This window comes from Rhincodon typus, chromosome 30, assembly GCF_021869965.1.
Source record: "Rhincodon typus isolate 14 chromosome 30, sRhiTyp1.1, whole genome shotgun sequence".
NCBI lineage: Eukaryota > Metazoa > Chordata > Chondrichthyes > Orectolobiformes > Rhincodontidae > Rhincodon > Rhincodon typus.
The window spans coordinates 35,912,957-35,930,617 of record NC_063361.1 but is presented as its reverse complement, the minus strand read 5'-3'; the positions used below and the strand labels follow the sequence as shown (position 1 = coordinate 35,930,617).

Genomic DNA, 17,661 nt, shown 5'->3' with positions numbered 1-17,661 from the left:
GGAATGCTGATGTTTTGGGTTCCCGACCCAAAACATCAGCTTTCCTGCTCCTCTGATGCTGCCTGGCCTGCTGTGTTCCTCCAGCTCCACACTGTGTTATATCTTACACTTGAAGCATACAGTCATCCTGGTCTCCTAGACATAAACTCTTCTTCACCACAAGAAGCCTCATGGTTTACTATAATCTGCTTTACCAGACCTTAATTTCATCCAAAGCATCAGCTCATCTAAGAAACTGTAGGTCTTCCAAAAAAGAGTAACTGATATAATAGTAGATTGGAATTGCAGTTCATCAGATGCATCAAATCTTTCTGTGCATCTTAGTGAGGGGTGGGAGAGGGGTGAGTGAGTGAGATGTTGTGGTTTTTTTAAACATGGAAGCAAGTGTATGAAAAAAATCTTTATTTTTTTGATTAGTTATTTAAATTGGGACAATCACAGAGTAAGAAAACATCCCTCACATACATAACACACTGGCGGTAAGAAACTACTTTCAATTACGAACGACGAGCCTGAGGACTATGCTACCTTCTGACAGTCCTAATTTTGTTCAAACCTCCGGCCCTTCCATTTGCGCTTCTTCATAGATGTCCGAGAATGTGCATCACCCAAAAGACACAAATAGTCACATAGTTTAATTCATTGATGTTCGCCAAACACACAGTTCCCTGTACTCTAACACCTAACAGATACAAGCAGCTCTCATTTGCAGTTTCATAAATGTGTTGCAAATAATGATTAACCAAGTCTGAAGGGTCATTTAACAGTGTGTCTAGTCTAGGTGTGTAGGAAACTATTTTGTAGAAGAGCATTCATACTGCAGTGTGACACACACCCACGCATGCAAACATTGTCCCTCAGGCTGCGATGTGGCCGCGTGTAATTGACACTCGGAAGATCAGTTTCACCGTCAATTTCCTCAGACGCTCCACCCTTCTTTGGGTCGGTAACAACAGCGTATTCCCACCATCCAGAGCTGGTGACATGTCCACCTCGTCCTCCGACCCTAGCCTGGCGGTGGCCGCCATGAGAAAGAGTTACAAATGCGACCAGGAAGTGAGTAACAAAATGTAACAATATGGTGTAACCATTTCTGACCCGCGAATGTATCCAGTTTCGGTGAAATCTATCAAGGGGAAGGCGGTGTGCTTTCTGTTCTTTCCCCTTCGAGACCATCACTGCAGTAAAACAAATGTTTTCAGCTGTTTACATCATGTTTCACTAAATTTAAACAACATAAAGCGCCTCCCCATGGAAATCTCGTTCACTTGCCGGTTTTATAACAGGGTAGTTCGGGCTCCATTTTCGCTTGTCAATTAGAAACAAATACAGAATTAAAGTGTTATCTTTATTTTGCATTAAAGGGATAATGCCTGCGATTAAATAATTACCTGTGGTTTGATCTGTGGGGGAGGCGGGGGGGGAACCAGCAATATTTAGGCCTCCGCTGTCACCAACAGATAGTCCTTGGGATGACATTCAGGGTTGTCTATTATGTTCGTCCGTTTGTATAGTAAGCGCACAAAACCCTACCTTCATTTACAAATCCTCCCACATATCACCACCACAAAACCTGCGTTTATATAGCGCCTTCAGCGTATTACAACATCCAACACGCTTTACAGGAGCGTTATGAAACAAAAATTGACACTGACCCAATGGAGGCATCAGGACAGGTAACCAAAGTGAAGAAAGCAACTCATTCACAGGTTTCAGCCCAGATCAAGGGCCATAGTCTTTAAATAGGAGCTAGGTTTTTGTTTAATCAACATGTCCAGGGGATGTAATTCCACGCCTGTGGGGCAGGGGGGACTTGAACCCGGGGGATGATAGGAAGCACATCTTCACCCAGAGGAATGTTCGGGAACTCCAGGATTTTGACCCACACACAACGACACAGGATAAATGGAGCTGGTGATGCTCTAATGCACCTGCTGCTCTGGTCCTTCCAGATAAAGGCTTCTCAAAGTGCGGGTCAGGACCCCAAGTGGGGGTGTCGGCTGAACTTTTGAGGTCCTGAGCTCTGAGGCAGCAATGACTGCTGTGTAGCTCCAACCTAGCTGTAACAGCAGTAACCCCATTCTAATAGGCCCCTGCTCTCAAAGCCCTACTACTCCAGTCTGACAGGTCTCACTGAGGTTGAGTGACAGTTTTCAACCCTTGAATTGGCATCACAGTGAGACAAAACATTTGGGAAGCACTGTTCTAGGTGGGGAAGGTCATGGGGTTTGGGAGGTGCTGTCAAAAAGTCTGTATAATTCCCATGGCACCAGTGATTAATGCCTTCTGTAAGCAGAGTTTGAAAGTATCCAAATGCTTACACAGAGACGCACAGCTTTATCACTGCCATCCTGGGTAGACTTGGGGTGGGGCTAAATATAACCTCAACAAAGTGACCTGGAGCCCAGGGCTAAATGAACTTAAAAAACACATCTGTATCTAGCTGCTGTTCTGCCGTTTCCCTGGTGTGTATGTTTATATTTCTCTCTCTCTCTCTCGTGTCCAGGCTTTTGAAGAGAACCAGCTGGTTTCTCTGGATCCCATGAAGCAGTTTGCTGACTGGTTTGAAGCAGCCACGAAATGCCCATCGATCCAAGAAGCTAATGCCATGTGTCTCGCTACCTGCACCAAGTAACCACCTTTGCCAATCTGTTGGCTGAAATTAAGAGGGCACCTCAAAAAGTTAACTAAAACTCCTGGAGGAAAATTAGCTATTCAGGTTACCCAGGTTTCCCCATCTTACCTAAAACAGATTTATAAAAACTGCAATACAGTATTGATATGAAAGTTCTCTGTAATTTTACTGAAATAGGTTTACACCTTTGGTAAAATATAAGTCAAAGAGCAAGTTTACCCCTGCTCAATAATGAGGTGTAATACTAACAGAGGAAATTAGGGTTGGAGTGTGGGAGTGGAGTGGGAGCAAGACAAGAAGATGTACTTAGAGTGGAAGGAAGCTCCTATACAATAAAAGGTCTAGTATCAGTCAGTTGGGCTGAACAGTTTGTTGTTGTGTTTGTTGAATTTATCTTAAACTTTGGTGGAAACCTGGTTAGATCACACTTAATGAACATAGTTTTAGTCTCCATTTTATGGAAAAGATCTAGATTCGCTGGAGAAGTTGCAAAGAGAATTTACAGTGACTTACAGTACAATGAGTGGGTCTACACCCCAAGGACTGCAACTGTCTAAGAAGGCAGCTCACTACCACCTTCTCAAGGGCAACTAGGGAACAGGCAATAGATGCTGGACCTAGCCAGCACATCCCATGGATACATTTTAAAAATACCAAAACTGAGAGCCTAATACTTCAGGAAAGACCAAGAAGAGTGGTAACTAGATGAAGATGTTTAAAATTATGAAATAATTTGATAAGCAGTGGTGTACTGGTATTATCACTGGACTGGTAAACCAGAGACCCAGGTTAATGATCGAGGGCCATGGGTTCGAATCGTTCCATAGCAGATGGTGAAGTTGAATTCAGTCAATAAATCTAGAATTAAAAGCTAGTGTAATGTAGTTACCATGAAACCCTTGTTGATTACCATAAAACCCATCTGATTCACTAATTCCTTTCATGCAAGAAAACTCTGCCCTGCTCAGCCGGTCTGGCAGACATGTGACTCCAGACTATAAAATGCCACGTGATTGTAACAAATTGTTAAAGTCTCATAAGAGGAATTAAAATAGATAGACCACCTGACATCGACCGAGTCACAGGATACAACAAGGGCACAAACAGCTCTGTCAGGCTTACAGGGTCCCCTTACAAAACGTCTGGAAGCTTATTGCAAAATTAGGAGAGCTGCCCAGAGGTGAATGAAGCAACAGCCTGACATCATACCTGACAGAAAATGTCCCAGACATCACAATCACCAGGTGGTAGTACAGTGCTGTACAGTTGAGAGGGAGGTGCCCAAGGAGAACTCAACATTAACTCTGGATCTCATGGCATTAGACCAAACATGGGCAAGGAAACCTCCTGCTGATTACCTGCTGAAGCCTTTTGCTTCCCTCTGCTGCTAAATCAATACTGTCCCACAATATCCAGAACTAACTGTTACTCTTGCCAAGCAATACTGGTACAACACTGGCATCTAGCCAACAATGTAGAAAATTACCCAAGTATGTCTTGTTTACAAAGAGCAGGACAAATCTGACCTGTCCAATTACCACCCCATCAATCTACTCTCAATCATCAGCAAAATGATGGAAGAGATAATTTACCAATTGGAAATTACACAAAAAATAACCAACTCATTGATGCACAGTTTCAGCTCTGCCAGGCCCATTCAGCTCTTGATCTCATTGCATTGATGATCCAAACATGGATACAAGAGCTGAATTACAAAGGGTAGGTGAGCATGACTGTTCTTGATATCAAGGCTACATTTGACCAAGTGTGACATCAAAACTGGAGTTAATGGGAATCAGGAGAAACACTCTGCTGGTTGGAGTCATACCTGGCACAAAGGAAGATGGTTGTGGTTGTTGGAGGTCAGTCATCTCAGCTTCAGGACATTGCTGCAGGAGTTCTTCAGGGTAGTGTCCTAGGCCCAACAATCTTCAGCTGCTTCATCAATGATCTTCCCTCCATCATGAGGTCAGAAGTGGGGATGCTCACCAACGATTGCACAACATTCACCATAAATCCTCAGCTACTGAAGCAGCTCATGTCCAAATGCAGCAAGACCTGGACAATATCTGGGTTTGGGCTAACAAGTGGCAAGTAACATTCATGCCACACAAATGCCAGAATGACCACCTCCAACAAGAGAGAATCCAACCATCAACCCTTGATGTTTAATGACATTACTATCACTGAATTCCCCTCTATCAACATAGAGAGGGGTTACCACCAGAAGCTGATCTGAACCAGCCATATAAATACTGTGGCTACAAGTGCAGGTCAGAGGCTGGGAATTCTGTGGTGAATAACTCACTTCCTGAATCCCCAAAGCTTGTCCACCATCTACAAGGCTTGTGCTTTGTCAGGAGTGTAATAAAATAGTCCCCACTTGCATGGATGGGTGCAGCTCCAACAACACTTGAAGCTTGATACCTTCCAGGACATAGCAGCCCATTTGATTGGCACCACAATTACATTAAATATTCACTCCCTCCGTTACCAATGCTTGGTACCAGTAGTGTCTACCATCTACAAGATGCACTGCAGCAACTCACCAAGGTTCCTTAGACAACACTTTCCAAACTTACAATCTTTACAATCAAGAAGGACAAATCCCTGGAACTCCCTCCTTCACAGCACTGTGGGTGTTCTTACATCAGCTGGACTGCAATGGCTAGAAAAGGCAGCTTACCACCGCCTTCTCAAGGGCTAGTTGGGATGGGGAATAAATGTTGGCTCATCCTGCGATGAGGACATGTCATGAGTGAAGACGAATGTAAAGATTTTTCCACCTGCTGACGAGACCACAATAGGAGGCATAAAAATAAGACAGTGACAAATAAATCCAATCAGGAATCCAGGAGAAAACTGGAGGTGAGAATGTGGGGCATAATCCCACAGGGAGCACCTGAAGAATCAATATGTTTAAACGGGAAGCTGGATAATGAAGTTGAGAGGAACAGAAGGATATTCTGACGAAGTGAGCTGACGTAAACAGTCTGGGAGGAGGTTGACATGCAACATGATCACGAGCATAGATCCCACTGAACTGAATGCCTTTCTGTGCTGTTTATTTGATGTAATCATATTCCTACCTATGCACTATGATTTGTTTAATTCTTGTGCTGATTGTATTCCCTTCAGTCCTCAAGACATTCACTCCATGGGTTGATGCCTGCTGCCCTCTGGTACCACAATCAAGTGACAATTCTTCAGAATCTGTTGGCCTATCCATACACAGTGTATATCACAGACATGCTTAGTCTCACCTCATCTCCATTGATGTGCAGTGTCTATCAGTGATTGTGGCTATGTGTGGGAATGCCTGCAAATTATCCACTTCCCTCGCCCAGGCTTGGCCCCGCAAACTTGATGAAGATCTGATGAATCAACAAAGGTTGGGAAACAAACTTGGTAGCTTCCTAACCTGATTGGCTTAAGTGGAATTCAGCCCCACAGTCTACTACACTCAAATGTCCTACTGTCACTTGATGTGGTCAAGGGAAATGGTCCCTTTAATCTGATACCAGAGGACAGCTGCAAGCACGGATGCAGATTGAAGGAAGTGGGAGGAAAGTTATTGGGAGAGTATTGGGAATGTTGGGGGTAGAGGAATGCCCCTCTTGCCATCTAATTACTAGAATAATTTTCTAACTGCACCGATCAGAAAGGAGGAATTTGTGTGTCTGTACATAGAGGGATAGCATTCACAAATAACTAGGTGGGATTTGAAAGTTATCTCAAATTCCGTTTCTGAACCTTCTCTAGGGATGGAAAGCCTTCTGCTCGAATGTTGCTTCTGAAAGGGTTTGGACCTGAGGGATTTAAATTCTACACAAACCACGAGAGCAGGAAAGGAAGGGAGCTCGTAAGTAGATCCCTGACGGATCACTTTTGTACCAATTGCAAACACCAACCCTCATCATCAACCCATTATCATCTCCCCCCCGCCCACTCACAATAATACTGTGTTAAACATTGTGATCATCAGTATTTGTTGATTGTGAGTCAAGGGCAGGACTGCACAACATGTTGATATATCTATTTTCTAGGAATCCAATCCAGTTGCAGCAATAGTATTTTACTGGGAGGCCCTGAATAGGCAAGTACGTCCTCAATTTACATATTTGGTTCTTTTTTTTAAAAGTAATGCTTCACTTTTTGCTTGTTGACCTGAAGTGTTAATTATCTTTTTCTTTCCACAGTCCAGCTGAACATTTCCAGCATTTTCTGTTTTTATGTAATTTCCACCAGCTGTACCTTGTACCTTGGATTTATGTAATATCTTTCAGGATGTCCCCAAATAAGGTTGTTGACTTGTTCGCCGAGCTGGCTTGTTTTTGTTCAGACGTTTCGTCACCATGCTAGGTAACATCATCAGTGAGGCCTCCGATGAAATGATGTTCAAGGCAACAATCAGCTTCCGTTTCTGGATGTCAGGGTTTAACGTATGACCATCGGGGAGTTCCAAACCTCAGTATACAGGAAAACAACGCATTCTGACCAAATCCTCAACTTCCACATCAAGGAGCCCAATGTCCACAAACAAAGCTGTGTTAGGACACTATTTAAACATACCACTGCTCACTGCAACATGCCAGAACTACGCAGGAAAGAGGAAGAGCACCTACACAAAATCTTCGCTATGAATGGATATCCCCGCAACTTCACCCGCAGGTGCCTACTAAATAGACAACAACAAGAGGACACAGTACGCCCTAACACACTGGCCACACTGCCCTACATCAACAACATATCAGAACTGACAACGAGACTCCTAAGACCACTAGGAATCATGGTGGCCCACAAACCCACAGTCACACTATAACAAACACTCACAAGGATTAAAGACACCATTCCCACAACATGCAGAACCAATGTGGTTTACAAAATACCATGCAATGACTGCTACAAACATTACATCGGACAGACAGGAAGGAAACTTGCCATTAGAATACACAAACACTGGTCAGCAGCAAAACAGCACGATAAACTTTCCCCAATATCAGTATGCTCGGACAATGAAGGCCATCAGTTTAACAGGGACAATGTAACCATAGTAGCCCAAGCCAAACATAGACAAGCACGGGAATTCCTAGAGGCGTGGTTCTCCACCTGTAATGCAATCAACAAACATGTAGAATTGGACCCCATATTCAAACCCATACAGATCAAAACTGGAAATGACACAACTCACCATAATGGACTGGACAGTATAAACTCCAAGCAGAGTAGAACAACATTGCTTCATCGGAGGCCTCACTCATGATATCACCTAGCATGGTGACGAAACATCTGAACGTTTGAGGGGTGACTTGAAAGAGGTCTACAAGATTATGAAGGGCGTGGACAGACTGGACAGTCAGAAGCTTTCTCCCAGGGTGGAAGATTCAGTTACCAGGGGCCATAGGTTTAAGGTGTGAGGGGCAAGGATTAAAGGTGATGTACGAGGCATGTTTTTTACACAGAGGGTGGTGGGTGCCTGGAACTCGCTGCCGGGGGAAGTAGCGGAAGCAGTTACTAAAGTGACTTTTAAAGGGCGTCTTGACAAATACATGAATAGGATGGGAATAGAGGGATATGGTCCTCGGAAAGGTAGGAGGTTTTAGTTGTGACAGGCAGCATGTCGGTGCAGGCTTGGAGGGCCGAAGGGCCTGTTCCTGTGCTGTAATTTTCTTTGTTCTTTGTTCTTTTGCAAACAAGCCAGCTCGGCAAGCAAGTCAACAACCTCACTCACAACCCAAGCTACAAATCTTGGCAAAACCTTTAAATGTCCCCAAATGACCTTTAGCTAATGCAGCACTTTAATGGACCGTTACTGTCATTAAGTGGAAAATCTGGTGGGATCACCTGTCTCAGTGAGCAATAGATATTGACCAGGTTATGGCAGACATTCCCTATCCTTCTTTGAAAAGTGTCAAATCATCTTTTACAAGAACCTGATAGAACATGCAGTTTAACATTTTACGTGAAAGACAACTAGTCTGACAATGCAGCACCCCCCTCGACACTGCACCGCAGTTCAGTGTCATCTTGGATTATGTGGTGGCTGGAGATGGACTTCAACCAATGACTTTCTGATTCAAAGCAAGAATGGTTTCCAATGCTGACTAATAGTATAATTACCACACAGTTAAAGGAGGAGGAAAACATCAGCTATGTGGCCCTGATCACTATTTACTAATTAAATAAAGTAGAAAATGCTGGAACAACGCAGCAGCATCTGTAGGTTGGTTCTGGTGAAAGGTTACAGACTTGAAACGTTAACAGTTTTTCTCTCTCCATTGATACTGCCTGACCTGCAATGTCTTTGCTATTAGTTATTCAGCATAACATTCTCTTCCACATCTTGCCCATTGATCAATTTGTTGCCTCTATTCTGGTTCTGTTCCACCTGCTGTGAGGTGGGTTATAATACAGGTCCTGACCCTCAGAAACATTCACTTTCCTCAGGTACGCATCGAAGGTCACGTGACCAAGTTGCCAGTCACAGATTCGGAGGAGTACTTCCATTCTCGACCCAAGAGTAGCCAAATCGGTGCTGTGGTCAGCCGGCAGAGTACAGTGATCCCTGACAGAGAGGTGTGTGCACAAAACTGTGTGGGTCTCAGTTATGGCTTGTATAACAGAAGGAAACACTAAACCAGGTCACAGACTAGTAATTGATAGTTCATTCATGAACTGTTCCATTGTGAACTTTGCTCACATGCTTGATTTCCTGGTTTGAGGTTCTGATGTCCAAAGGGAATAGTGCAGAAACCCAATACAGGAGCAAACATCTCGACTCAAAACCTCAGCTTGCTCTCTCTTCACGGATGTTGCCTGACCTGCTGTGATTTTTTGTTTTCATTGCAAAACCTAGAATACTCAGTCACTCTCACAGCTCAACTGCCTGACCTGGGTTTTCTAGACTAACAAACACCATCACTTCCTCACTTCACCTTTCCCAAGATTATGATGTGTGAATTACTTCTTCTCCAACCCATGTTGTCCTCTTGTCCAGTCACCAGGTCTTCATCAGCACTCCCCCCTCCTCTGTGTCAATCACTGATCACAGCTAATGTGTAGAAACATTTCCCAGTATTCCTCATATCTTACAGTTTTCAGTATCTGAATGTTGTGTTTTATACTGCTCCAGTCTAGGATCCTGTGCAAATTAGAATGTGAGATTCATGAATAAACAATCTGAACAGTGATTTATAGACACAACAAGTTCTTCACTGAATCTAAAGTCAATTCCCATCACATACCTCAACAAAGCAACAAACCAGAGAATGTTCCGCCTTCAAATCTCTTTCACCGTTCAGACAGTTTATGACTGACCTGGAACTTCATTCTGTTTACTCACTGTAGTTCTGTAAATGTTATTGCATGGCCTGGCCTGACAGTGACTCTCAATTTCAGTCGTGACATTTTGCATTAATCCCTCACCCATCCTCCTAACCTCAGCATTGTTCTTGTGAGAGAAAGTAACAGATTATCACTCACATTTGTGTGAAGAAATGCTTCTCGACATCGTCCCTGAATGATTTGGCCTGGACTTGTTATGTCCCTCTTGTCCTTGATCCTCTGTGTCTATCTTATCAAATCTTTTCATCATCTTTAACTCCTCAATTGGATCAACTCTAATATTCTATATTCAATTCAGCCTGTCTTTACAACTTAACTGCTCTAGGCAAAGTATCCTTCTAGTAAATCTATCTGCACCCCTCTTCCAAGGACAAACTATCATAGAGTCATAGATACGTACAGCACAGAAACAGATGCTTTGATTCAACTCATCCATGCCAACCAGATATTCTAAATTAATCTAGCCCCATTTACCAGCATTTGGCTCATATCCCTCTAAACCCTTCCTATTCATGTATCTATCCAGATGCTTTTAATATGTTATAATTGTACCAGTCTCTACCACTTCCTCTGGCAGCTTGTTCCATATACACACCATCCTCTGCATGAAAAAGTTGCCCCTTAGGCCCCTTTTAAATTTTTCCCCTCTCAATTTAAACCCATGCCCTCTAATTTTGGACTGCCCTACCCCAGGGAAAAGATCTTGACTATTCACCTATCCATGCCCCTCATGATTTCATAAACCTCTATAAGGTCATCCCTCAGCCCCTGATGCTCCAGGGAAAATAGCCCCAGCCTTTTCAGCCTCTCCCTGTAGCTCAAACCCTCCAACCCTAGCAACATTCTTGTAAATCTTTTCTGAACCCTTTCAAATTTAACAACATCCTTCCTATAGCAGGGAGACCAGAATTGAACGCAGTATTCCAAAAGTGGCCTTAACAATGTCTTGTACAGCCGCAACGTGACCTCCCAACTCCTACACTCAATGTACTGATCAATAAAAGCAAGCGTACCAAACACCTTCTTCACTCTCCTGTCTACCACTGACTCCACTTTCAACGAACTATGAACCTGCACTCCAAGGTCTCTTTGTTCGGCAACACTCCCCAGGACCTTACCAGTAAGTGTATAAGTCCTGCCCTGATTCGCCCTATCAAACATTTGCACCTCACATTTATCTAGATTAAACTCCATCTGCCACTCCTCGGCCCATAAGCCCATCTGATCAAGGTCCCATTGTACTCTGAGGTAACCTTCTTCACTGTCCACTATACCTCCAATTTTGGTGTCATCTGCCGTACCTCCTATGTTCACATCCACATCATTTACATAAATGACAAAAAGCAGTGAACCCAGCACGGATCCTTGTGACACACCGCTGGTCACAATTCGAAAAGTAACCCTCCACCTCCACCACCCTCTCCCTGCTACCTTTGAGCCTGTTCTGTTTCCAAATGGCTACTTCTCCCTGTATTCTGTGTGATCTAACCTTGCTAACCAGTCTACCATGCGGAATACTGTTGAATGCCTTACTGAAGGCCATATAGATCACATCCACTGCTCTGCCCTCATCAATCCTCTTAGTTACTTGTTCAATCAACTCTATCAAGTTCGTGAGACATGATTTCCCATGCACAAAGCCATGTTCACTATTCCTAATCATTCTTTGCCTTCCAAATGCATGTAAATTTTGTCCCTCAGAATCCCCTCCAACAACTTACCCACCACTGATGTCAGGCTCGCTGGTCTGTAGTTCCCCACCTTTTCCTTATCACTTTTCTTAAATAGTGGCACTACGTTAGCCAACCTCCATTCTTCTGGCACCTCACCTGTGGCTATTGATGATACAAATATCTCAGCAAGGGCCCAGCAATCACTTCCCTAGCTTCCCACAGAGTTCTAGGGTGCTCAGGTACTGGGGATTTATCCACCTTTATGCATTTTAAGACGTCCAGCACCTCCTCCTCTGTAATATGGACACTTTTCAAGATATCATTATTTCCTTTCCCAAGTTCTTTAGCTTGCATATCCTCCTCCACAGTAAACCATGATGCAAAATACTTGTTTAGTATCTCCCCTATCTCCTGCCATTCTACACATAGACGGCCTTGCTGATCTGTCAGGGGCCTTATTCTCTCCCAAGTTACCCTTTTGTCCTTCATGTATTTGCATAAACCCTTTGGATTCTCCTTGACCCTATTTGTCAAAGCTATCCCTTGTTGCCTTTTTACCCTCTTGATTTCCCTCTTAAGTATACTTCAACTGTCCTTACACTCCTCTCGGGATTCACTCGATCCCATAGAAGTAAACAAGAAATAGGAGCATGTGGGCCATTTGGCCTGTTAACACTGCTCTGCCAATCAACAAGATCATGGCTGATCTCCCACCTTGGCTACACTTTACCACAATATCCCCCTATCCTTTGATTATCAAAACATCCAAACATCTGTTGGTCCCAAATGGTCCCATCAGCAAGTGAGTATTCATAACTGTCTCCAGGAGGGAGTTCTAAACACTCGCAATTCTTTGAATTCAGAAATTTCTCTTCATCTCAGTGTCAAATGGGTGACTCCTTACTCTGAGACACCTGAAGTAAGGGAACCATCCTCTCAGAATAAATCCTTTTGAAATCTTACTATGTTGCAATGAGATCACCTTCATTTTTCTGACCTGTAGAGACTAAGGGGACAAACCTGCAATTTCAGAAATCATTCCCCATGAACACTTACCTGATTGGAACACAGCACTTGAAAGTTTTATGATTCCTCCAATGTGACATCTGTCTAATTCTCTCCTCTTGTCAGTTTCTAAGGAAGAAGAATGCACAGTTGGAGGAACTCTACAAAGACAGGGAGGTTCCAATGCCCGAGTACTGGTGAGTGATGTGTAAAACCAGAGGGTTAAGAGCTTTAGAAAGTTGAGGCATAGACTTTTCTGGTCAGAGCTTTATTCCAAATTACACATCAAGTCCAACACTCTGATTACTCATTCCCCACATATATGCCCAGTTCTCACACCTTTATCCCTTTATTTACATGCAACTATCACCTGTTTCCCAGCTCCATTTGGTCTCAGACAACCCTGCTAGATTCTACTACATTATAACACGTGTTAGCTACATGTGACTGAACAGAACTCTTAGTTCTGGGGTTATGATTCATATATTGATCAGAAAACTGAATTAGTAAATCCCAGGGATTATTTTATTCTTTTGTGGGATGCGTGCCTCACCATCAAGGCCAGCATTTTGTTGATCTCACCTAACTGCCCTTGAGCTGAGTATCTTGCTGGACCATTTCAGAGGGCAGTTAAGGGTCAACCACACTGCTGTGAGCCTGGTGTCACATGTAGGCCAGACCAGGTGAGGATGGCAGATTTCCTTCCCTGAAAGATGTTAGTGAAGATGTGTTTTATATAAAAAAAATATAGTTTCATGGCCATTATGACTGAGACTAGTTTTCAATTTCAGAATTATGAATTGAATTTAAATTCCCTCAGCGTTCCAACCTGTGTGCTTAGAGGGCCTCTGGAATAACTAGCTCAGTAACATCATCACCATTGTCTCCCCTTGTAAAGTGAGTTTAAAACTGAATCAGTAATCCTAAAGTCATAAAAAAAATTGCCTAAGAGCTTGGTGCCCAGACCCAACTGTTTCACTTCAGGGAAGAAGTTCTGTCATCCTCAACATTCATGTTAGAGAGGTGGGGACGGTCAAGACCCTAATTCTGACTTCTACCAGTCACACAGTATCTTCTTGCAGTTTGCGTTTATATGAGTCATTAATTAACTCAAAAAGGAATTCAAGAGTAACTTATTTCTGAAGAGTGTTTGGAATGTGTTACTAGTGGTTACACAGAGTGAGTAGTGTAGAAGTATGTAAGGGCAAGCTAGGTGTGTACGGGAAAGAGAAAGGGTTAGAAGGATATGGTGACCAAGTAAGGTGAAGAAAAGCGTGGGAGGAGGTTGTGTGGAACTGGAGTACCAGCATATACAGATGGGCTGAATAGACAGTTTCTGTGCTATACAGTCCATGTCATTCTATCTGTGCTATTGTTTTGAAGGGGAGGATATCTTCTGGAGCCTGACACCATTGAGTTCTGGCAAGGCCAGACCAATCGTCTACATGACCGAATCCAATTCCAGCGTTTAAAAGGAGGGAACATTGCAGATGCTGCCATGATTCACAAGGCTGAAGGAGATTGGGTGTATAAAAGACTGTCGCCCTGACAACTGCATGACCATCAGTCTTCAAACCATTCCTCATCCAACCAGAGAATAATAATCATTTTCTTCTAAATTGAGTCCTGACATATTTCTCATCAGATTGTTGTTTGAAGTTGAAGGTGACACAGTAGGAATCTGCGAACCTTCCCAAGATTTGAATTGGATTTTTAATCTTCATAATTAGAACGATAACCAGTTATTCCCCACCCTGACATGCAGCACCTAGGACTTTTGGTAAATACAGTGCAGGTTATATTCTCAGACAGAACTAACTTCTCTCTGAGAAAGATTAAATTTACATTATCCATTGATGTAGAATCTCACAGCTCAAACATTCTCCTATTTACATCATCGACTGTGCAGGAGGCCAGACTGTTATAGATTCACAGTGCAAAACTAGCTTCTTATCCAGCTATCTGAAACAATCAATGAAGAAACAATGGTCTTCCTCCAACAATGTGCATTTCTGTAGTACCTTTATCCTAGTTAGAGGAACCCAAGGAACTTCATGGAGGATTATCGGACAAAACCTTGCCACTAAACCACATTCCAAAATATTATGTTTCAAAAAGCATTTCAAAGGAGGAGATAGATAGAGAGATGGAGAGGTTTAGGGAGAGAATCCTTAAGTTTGGGTTTTGGCAGCTGACAGTGCAGCCACCAATTGTGGAACAATTAAAATCAGATGCGTGCAAGGGTGTCCTCAGGGTGAAGATTAGGTGCATGAATTCATATAGAAAACATTCTGACTACAACCTTAATCTCAACAACTCTTTGTTTGTGGGGGGGTGAGGGTCTGTTCAGTGAGTGGGGCAGGGTCAGTAGGGAAGGAAGGAAACAGATATCCTAACAAAATAGAGATGGGTTGATGGTTTGTTTATGTGTGGAGACCTAGTGATTGTTCCTGTGGATCGCCAACATTCAACTTCAGTGCTTTTGGATTGCTCACACTCTAGGATTGTCCTGCAGTCTATAGGAAATAAAAGACCATCTCCAGGACTTTGTTGCTTGCAAAGCATGGGATACTAATCATGGAGGGGATAATTAAAAACAAAAATGAATCCCTGTATTGCTAGTTATGAAGATATAGGAGTCAGCAAAATGGCAAGTCAATGCAAAGCATCACCTGATTGGATAATGAAGCATTTATTCACTTTCTGATTGGCCATGGGGAGGAAAGTGCAGTGAGGATGAACGTGTGGGTGGCTCAGTGGCGGGAAGTTGGGAAAGGGGATGGTTGGAGGTAGGACGCCTCAAGGAATATGACCAGGTGAAAAGGGTAACACTGGATCAGAGAGATGGAGTATTGGCCAGGACTCCATTCACAGCCTTTGCCCTGCTCAGAACTGACATGCAGATATTGAACAAAGACATGGTTGGATTTGAGTTGTACTTACTCTTGGAGTTTGGACCTGAAAGAAGACCATTAGGGTGAAGATGCAACTAATATTTGGACCCCTGTGGAACTATTGCCTTTGTTGTTGGCGCTGGATGGTGATCTGAATGTCATTTGGTTAATTACATCTACTGCCCTGTGCCACCACATTAACTGTGTCCTGTGAGCTAGGCATGTAGAAATATATCCACCCCTGCCCATGTTAGGCTCCATTCCAGTTATTCTACATATTGTGATCCCTGGTCTATTCTTTAAAGGTTGATTTTTTTTCTATATAAGGGGCGGGCACATTTTCGATAAATAGTTGAATTTGGGAAATTGTAAATGGTTTGTAAGAACCACGATGTGTGAGTGACACAGCATTCTGTGTTTTGAATCAGTCAGATAAAGGCAATGCACTCCAGTGTTGTCTACTTCCATCAGTGACTTCCCAATCTAGGTCAACCCACCATCATCACAAACACCACTCTGTACTTAATCTCTATTCTTTGTTTGGGCTTTTACAAGACCCAATTAGTTTCTCTATTGTGAGTCATTCCATTCGAATAGGCTATGAGTAGTATTGTAGTCATGTTGTTGGAATAGTGATTCTGGACTAATAAATCCTCCAGCAATAGTTCTCAAGTTTTTGTGTTCGAAAGATCCCAATTCAAATGGGTTAGTATCATGTTTTCCAGCTACATTATAATGTTACATCATTAATACCTATTGTATGAAACTGCTGGAAATGCTTTTAAAGAATATTTCAATAGCACTTTTAGGAAAACAGGTATTTGTTTACATACATCAATAGGATGAATAAGCAAAATCTGTCTATCCTTGTTCAACAATAGTACAAACAGGTAACCCATTTTATATAAAAGACAATACTCACAACAAGGTCTCCTCTACAATGGGGAGATGAAATGCAGACTGGGTGACTGCTCTGCGGAACACCTATGTTCTGTCTGTAAAAATGAACCTGAGCCAACACACCACTGTATTCCCTGGCCAATGTCTCTGCCTCAGCCTTGTTGCAGTGCTCCAGTGAAGCTGAGCACAAGCTGGAAGAACAGCATCTCATTTTCCGCTTGGGGACCCTGCAGCCTTTGGAACTCAATATCCAGTTCAATAATTTTAGGGCCTGAACATCATTTTCCATGTCCTTTACCCCAAACCCTGCTTGCCAGGCCCTGTCATACCATGGGCTGGTTTCAGCACAGTCACTCATAGCTCCCATTATTAGCATTTCTTCTTCCTTGGCTTGCTATCAACTATCCCTTTGTCTGCCTAACTTACTTGCTTTCTCTGGGCTCCGTCTCCACCTTTCTGCTTACTCCATCTATATCACCAGCAAAGGGAGAGTGGTAATATCACTTGACTAATAATCCAGCGCCCCAGGTTAATGTTCTCCAGCATCTGCAGTCCCTACTATCTCTGATACAATTTTAACCCCACTGCAAAGCCTCTTCTAAGGATGCCTACCCTGAAGAAGTTATCCTCCTCCCTCTGGACAAACCTCAGGGATCTCTCTCCCACTGCAACTCTCATCCCTGCCTCTTTGACCTGTCTGTCTCCTCTCCACCTATCTTCTCCTTTAACCATCTTCTATCCGCCTCCCCCTCTCTCCCTATTTATTTCAGAACCCCCTTCCCCTCCCCATTTCTGAAGATGGGTCCAGGCCCGAAACATCAGCCTTCCTGCTCCTATGATACTGCTTGGCCTGCTGTGTTCATCCAGCTCTACACTTTGTTATCTCTAATGTTCTGGGGATGTGGGTTTGAATCACAAGGGGGTAGATAATCAAACTTAAGTTCAATTTAAAAGAATTGAAATAAAAAGCTAGCTTAATGGTGGCCATGTAACCGTGTTGATATCATATAGACCCATCTAATTCATTAATGTCCTTTAGGGAAGGAAATCTGCTGTCCTTGCCTAATCTGACCTACACGGGACACCAGACCCACAGCTATGTGGTTGACTCTTAATTGCCGTTTGAAGGGACTGGGTATCTTGGAATATGCATCGAATGCCAGCCTTGACAGGGACACCAACTTCTTGAGAAAAGAAAACAAAAAAATCA

General features: G+C 43.1%; 1 protein-coding gene across 2 annotated transcripts; it reads left to right on the top strand.

The window, feature by feature from the left end:
• The first annotated feature begins 780 nt into the window (after positions 1 to 780).
• pnpo (pyridoxamine 5'-phosphate oxidase) lies at positions 781 to 14,276 on the top strand. 2 transcript variants are annotated; one of them, XM_020520770.2, is made up of 7 exons: positions 781 to 1,056; positions 2,507 to 2,631; positions 6,398 to 6,497; positions 6,682 to 6,735; positions 9,083 to 9,211; positions 12,784 to 12,854; positions 14,041 to 14,276. In XM_020520770.2, the coding sequence occupies exons 1-7, from the start codon at positions 868 to 870 to the stop codon at positions 14,204 to 14,206; spliced, it is 834 nt and encodes a 277-aa protein (XP_020376359.2). In that variant the 5' UTR covers positions 781 to 867; the 3' UTR covers positions 14,207 to 14,276. The 2 variants fall into 2 exon arrangements, with proteins under 2 accessions (XP_020376359.2, XP_048470526.1); XM_048614569.1 differs by lacking the exon at positions 6,682 to 6,735.
• Positions 14,277 to 17,661: the final 3,385 nt, after the last annotated feature.

What these genes read in the sequence shown, in the direction of transcription:
- pnpo (XM_020520770.2), top strand. Translation starts at nt 868, where the DNA reads ATGTGGCCGCGTGTAATTGACACTCGGAAGATCAGTTTCACCGTCAAT. An exon ending in TGTCTCGCTACCTGCACCAA is followed by an intron (nt 2,632 to 6,397) that starts GTAACCACCTTT and finishes AACCTTCTCTAG; the next exon opens with GGATGGAAAGCCTTCTGCTC. An exon ending in GGGAGGCCCTGAATAGGCAA is followed by an intron (nt 6,736 to 9,082) that starts GTACGTCCTCAA and finishes CACTTTCCTCAG; the next exon opens with GTACGCATCGAAGGTCACGT.